The 5,826-nt window shown below is 39.5% G+C and overlaps 1 protein-coding gene across 1 annotated transcript; it reads left to right on the top strand.

The window, feature by feature from the left end:
• The first annotated feature begins 450 nt into the window (after window positions 1–450).
• Window positions 451–1,942, top strand: LOC105470887 (somatostatin). Its single transcript, XM_011723161.3, has 2 exons — window positions 451–717; window positions 1,577–1,942. The coding sequence occupies exons 1-2, from the start codon at window positions 580–582 to the stop codon at window positions 1,787–1,789; spliced, it is 351 nt and encodes a 116-aa protein (XP_011721463.1). The 5' UTR covers window positions 451–579; the 3' UTR covers window positions 1,790–1,942.
• The last annotated feature ends 3,884 nt before the right edge of the window (window positions 1,943–5,826 follow it).

A 5,826-nucleotide genomic window follows, 5' to 3' on the forward strand; every position in this document is an offset into this window, starting at 1 on the left:
TATTAGAGGAATGATTCTGATCTCTACCTGCCATACACATGTCCTTTTGCATTTGTCGGGCCTTCCTAAAATGTTTGAGTATGATGACAGATGGAGTTGTCTGGGTACATTTATGTGCATTTAAGGGTGATAGTGTATTTGCTCTTTAAGGGCTGAGTGTTTGAGCCTCTGTTTGTGTGTAATTGAGTGTGCATGTGTGGGAGTGAAATTATGGAATGTGTATGCTCATAGCACTGAGTGAAAATAAAAGATTGTATAAATCGTGGGGCTTGTGGAATTGTGAGTCCCTGTGCGTGTGCAGTATTTTTTTTTTTTTTAAGTAAGACTCTTTAGATCTTGTCGCCTCCCCTGTCTTCTGTGATTGATTTTGCGAGACTAATGGTGCGTAAAAGGGCTGGTGAGATCTGGGGGCGCCTCCTAGCCTGACGTCAGAGAGAGAGTTTAAAACCGAGGGAGACGGTTGAGAGCACACAAGCCGCTTTAGGAGTCGCGAGGTTCGGAGCCATCGCTGCTGCCTGCTGATCCGCGCCTAGAGTTTGACCAGCCACTCTTCAGCTCAGCTTTCCCGGCGCCGCCGAGATGCTGTCCTGCCGCCTCCAGTGCGCGCTGGCTGCGCTGTCCATCGTCCTGGCCCTGGGCGGTGTCACCGGCGCTCCCTCGGACCCCAGACTCCGTCAGTTTCTGCAGAAGTCCCTGGCTGCTGCCGCGGGGAAGCAGGTAAGGAGACTCCCTCGACGTCTCCCGGATTCTCCAGCCCTCCCTTACCCTTGCTCCTGCCCCATTGGTTTGGACGTAAGGGATGCTCAGTCCTTCTAAAGAGTTTCGGTGCTTTTCTGGGTCCCTCATCTCCCAAAGCTCTTGAGAAAACTTTCAAAGGCTAAAATCCCCTTCTAACTCTTTTTTCCCCATGATAAGCGGAGTCGGGCACAGTTCAGGTGAGTTCTTACTTGGTATTCAAGAAAATTCCAAAACCTGGGTAGTTGTCTGGGCACGAAGCGATGATGGCGTCTATCCCTGGTGCTGACCCTGGGAAGCGCTGACCCAGGTGCTGAAACGCAGACCTCGGAAGCTGCTACCTCTTCGCGTATCTCACTTCTAAACGTCGGGACTAGGGCAAAGGGGCACTCTAAAGACCAAACGCAGTATGTTCGAGATTGTGAGAAGTCTCGTTCCCTTGCAGTTTACTTGGTAAAATGGTAAAACAATTCTACTTTGTAGCTCGTGATATGAAAATTGAATTAAATTGTTGGCACACACTTTATCTTACCAGAATGGTCTTAATGTGTGTGTGTGTGTGTGCGTGCGTGCGCGTGTGTGTGTGTTTTAAGCCTACAGGGACAGAAAGATTGCAGAAACATTTGAGCTCTTAAAGTCTTTTTGTGTAACTTGGTAATTATAGCAATTACCCTTATTTTTATATCCTGGATTGATTTTAAATGTGACAAAAAATGCGCAGCTGTAAAAACTGGATTTTGTGTGTGACCAAATCTGTTCTTTAATTTAGGCTTTTCAATTTTTTTCCATTGTCCTCCCTCCTTCTCTTTCTCTCTTTTTCTATCCCTTCTGCCATATACAGGAACTGGCCAAATACTTCTTGGCAGAGCTGCTCTCTGAACCCAACCAGACGGAGAATGACGCCCTGGAACCCGAAGATCTGTCCCAGGCTGCTGAGCAGGATGAAATGAGGCTTGAGTTGCAGAGATCTGCTAACTCAAACCCAGCTATGGCACCCCGAGAACGCAAAGCTGGCTGCAAGAATTTCTTCTGGAAGACTTTCACATCCTGTTAGCTTTCTTAATTAGTAAAGTCCATACCAGACCTCTGATCCCTCACCCCTAAACCCCATCTCTCTTCCCTAATCCTCCAAATCCTCAGCGAGACCCTTGCATTAGAAATTGAAGACTGTAAATATAAAATAAAATTATGGTGAAATTATGAAAAATGTGAATTTGATTTCTATTGAGTAAATCTTTCTGTTCAATAATACATAATAAGCTTGAGTGGTGGTTTCAGTAAAGTTATTTGAGATAGGCACGTCAATGTTCACAAACATCTATTTAAAATTCTCAGTGGCAATAAAGTTTACGTTTTAAATGATAACTATTATAACATGAGTCATTTTAAACCTAAATAGTTTCACATAACTCTATGCATTCAAACTTTAATTCAATGATAATTACTGGGAGGGGCTGACACAAACATTAATTACATATTAAATACACCTAAATTATATGTTTGACTATTGAAATGAGTGTGTGTGAATAGTTAGGCTGAAAAATCCAACTATCTACCAGGTTGATATGTAAAATACATAACATATGAAAAGATGGAAGGAAAAAAGTCTTTTAGTGGTTGAGAAAAAGTCTGGCTTAAATAGCTAAAATGAGGTTCTGAATTTGTTTCTAGTTTGTAAACACTTATCTAGAGAAATACCATTGCTTCTGTATCTTCTTTGACAATCCTCTCTAATTGAACAGTGCTAAATGACTGTTTTAAAAGCAAGCTTTTAAGATATTTTTTTCTCAGGGAGAAATATTGCTTTTATTGTAAGATTCCTTCTGGAAGTACCATAGGTTGCAAGAAATGCACATTGGTTTACCTCACTGAATGCTATCCATATTGCTGGTATTGGAGCTCAAAACCATAATTATGAAATAGCTGAAGGAGACATCTCTGGTATTCTCTTAATTTTATCAATATGGGAGTCAAATAAAAACACAAAAATTATTCTTAAATTCTCAGTAAAGGTGGTAGTCTTATAACAACATGCTAAATGGGACCACTCAAGACAGAAATGGAAACATTGCTAATTTAATTTACAGAGACCTAAAGAGATATCCTTTGGGGGATGTGTGTTTTAGCTATCAACTGCATTTCTGCGTAGCTACTGGAATAAAAACCAAACATAAATATCTAGGCTCAATATAAATCCTTGTAGTATAAACTAACTGGTCGTATCATAAAAACATTTAAGAAGAGCTTAATATTTTATAGAAAATATTTGTGTTAGATAATACACATTTGAATGTGGCTGGCTTAGAGGAAGTTAATTTCTGAACAGCTGATCAAACAAAAGAAAAAAAACCAAGCCACTTTACTAATCTCTGTGAAAACAGAACATCCTTTGATGCTCTGGTATATCTTTTATTTACAAGACATTTAGGTGTGGGGATTAATGCATGTCCACTTATGGGATCTGTCTGTGCTAAATGCCTTATGTACATCTGGCTACCAAAAAAACCTCAGTGGAGTAATAGCATCATATTATAATTAAAGCACAGATGAGAACACAACTTAATGATTTTCTGGGCCATGTATGAGTGTCAGGGGATTTCGAGTTTTTAGTACCATCTTTGTTGTCAGTTCTCAATAGTAGTACGAAAATAATTGGCTTGGGAGGCTGAGGTGGGGGCATCATGAGGTCAGGAGATTGAGACCATCCTAGTTAACAAGGTGAAACCCCCTCTCTACTAAAAAAAAATACAAAAAATTAGCCAGGTGTGGTGGCGGGTACCTGTAGTCTCAACTACTTGGGAGGCCGAGGCAGGAGAATGGCATGAACCTGGGAGGCAGAGGTTGCAGTGAGCCGAGATAGCACCACTGCACTCCAGCCTGGGTGACAGAGTGAGACTCCATCAAAAAAAAAAAAAAGAAAGAGAGAAAGAGAGAAAGAGAGAAAGAAAGAAAGAAAGAAAGAAAGAAAGAAAGAAAGAAAGAAAGAAAGAAAGAAAGAAAGAAAGAAAGAAAGAAAGAAAGAATAATTGGCAAGAATTATGTAGTCATATGCTCACATACATACATATTTTTAAAGCTTAAATTGAGTAAAACATCTGAACATAATCAACTATCTTTCAGCCTCAGTTTGCCCACTTCTGTAAGCAGAGGGTCGTATTAGAAAAGGCACTCACATCTCTTTTAGATGTGACTGCCAACTGCTATTTTGTGCTTTGACATTGACAAGGGTGCTCAAGGAGGGCTGATTTTGGGCTGTTTTAAGTAATATGTAGAGTATAGCTTTGTTCTGCTTTGTTTTATTTTACATATACAGAGGATCTTGCTTTTTACTTCCTATTTAGTTCATTTGAGTTCCTTTTAAGTCTGATTCACTGAAAGAGTCTAGCATTCTAGCCTGTTTATTAACTAGCCACAGTGAATCATCTATATATTTTCCTTCTTGCCTGCCACAACCACGTGTTTCAGCCATCCTGAGCAGCCTGGTATTTCTTTTAATGGAAAAAATTGGGCTAGGTGTTCTTTACTGCTGGACCTTACTTTTCCCACCCGAAACTAGGCACACAGCAGAACTAATCCCTTGCATTTATGACGATTCACTGAGACCATGTATTTAAAATTCTTAGTACACGCTGAACAGTAAATAAATGTTAGATGTTACAACTGATGTCAACTTTTTTTCTCATATGTGGTATGCTTCCCAGCCTCTTTTTCTTTGCCTTTGCTATTTCCTGCTGTTTCCACGGGATAAACCTAATCTAGTCTTGAAGGTCCATATTACATACTTCTTGCCCATAAAATTCTTCTTTTATACCCTCAAGTGGAATACGTGCCTTCTCTAATCTGTGTCTTAGTCTGTGTCTCTTTCATGGCGCTTATTTATCACTTTGAACCATTCGTGATAGTTGCATGAATGTATGCAGAAGAGTGAGTGGGTGTTTGTGTGTGAACTTCCTTCGAATAGATATGTGTCTGATTCATATCTATGGTCCACTCAGAATCTCATACAGTGTCTTATGTATAATAGTGTCTCAGTGCTCATTGAAAAAGTGAGTGAATGATCTATGAACTTACAGTGTCTAGTGAAATAAATCTCTATTTATGAGGAGGCAACATTCTTATTGCTTTAGTTGGCATAGGAAAATGACATTAGTGGCCATTTTCTGTCATGCTAGTGTGATGACAGAAATAGCACATAGTTATGATTTTAATAACCACTAAAGCATGTGGTTAGCAGACTCAGTCATTTTGGAAGCTTCAACCCATTTAATTTTCCTTAACCATGGTACAAAACCCTTGGCAGGGCTGCTTAACTGTCCATCAACTATGGGGCTCACAGTTATAGAAAATTAGATTCACTAACCTTTTTCTCACATTTGTTTATTTCAAGATCATGTAGATCCATTTTTGACCCTAATACATGGCCACTTTTCTTGGCCTTTACTGAAACTATTCTCAACATATTGACAACTCAGTTTTATAGTGACACAAAGTATACCTTTAATTCTAAGTATCCAATATGAAAGGAGTCTCAGAAATGATATTGTCCTCACCACTTATGTTACTGCAAGATGACTTGGAGAGATTAAGGTTTCTAAGAAAACAGTAAGTTGCCACAGAGTTTGAACAAAGCTAGACTCTCCCTCTCCTATCTCAGGGTTATTTTGATTATTCCACTACACTGTCCCACAAGGAATCTACCATTCTAGATGATTGGTATGTTTTATTAGTCTGATGTGAATACTAATTTTGTTCCTGGAGCTTCCTTACCCTCCACTAAACAGTCTGTTTTCTTCTGAAAGGGAACAAGACAATTGGTACAAAATAACGTGTACATTAGGAAGAAGTGGTAAAGGCATTGAATAGGAAGAAAAGAAACTGAAGGGACTGTCTTTCACTAGATTAGACCCAAGAAATAAAGGATGCTTCTGTCCTGGTGTGGAAAAGAAGTGGCTGTCCCAGAAAATAGAAAATTTTTAAAATGAAGAAATAGTAGTGTGCCTTGAGAGGTAGTCTTCAAATCAGTCATGGTTCACAACCACAAAACTAAGGAGACACTTTGATGACCACACCCCTGGCTCTTTAGTAAATGAG

This window comes from Macaca nemestrina, chromosome 2, assembly GCF_043159975.1.
Source record: "Macaca nemestrina isolate mMacNem1 chromosome 2, mMacNem.hap1, whole genome shotgun sequence".
Classification (NCBI taxonomy): Eukaryota; Metazoa; Chordata; class Mammalia; order Primates; family Cercopithecidae; genus Macaca; species Macaca nemestrina.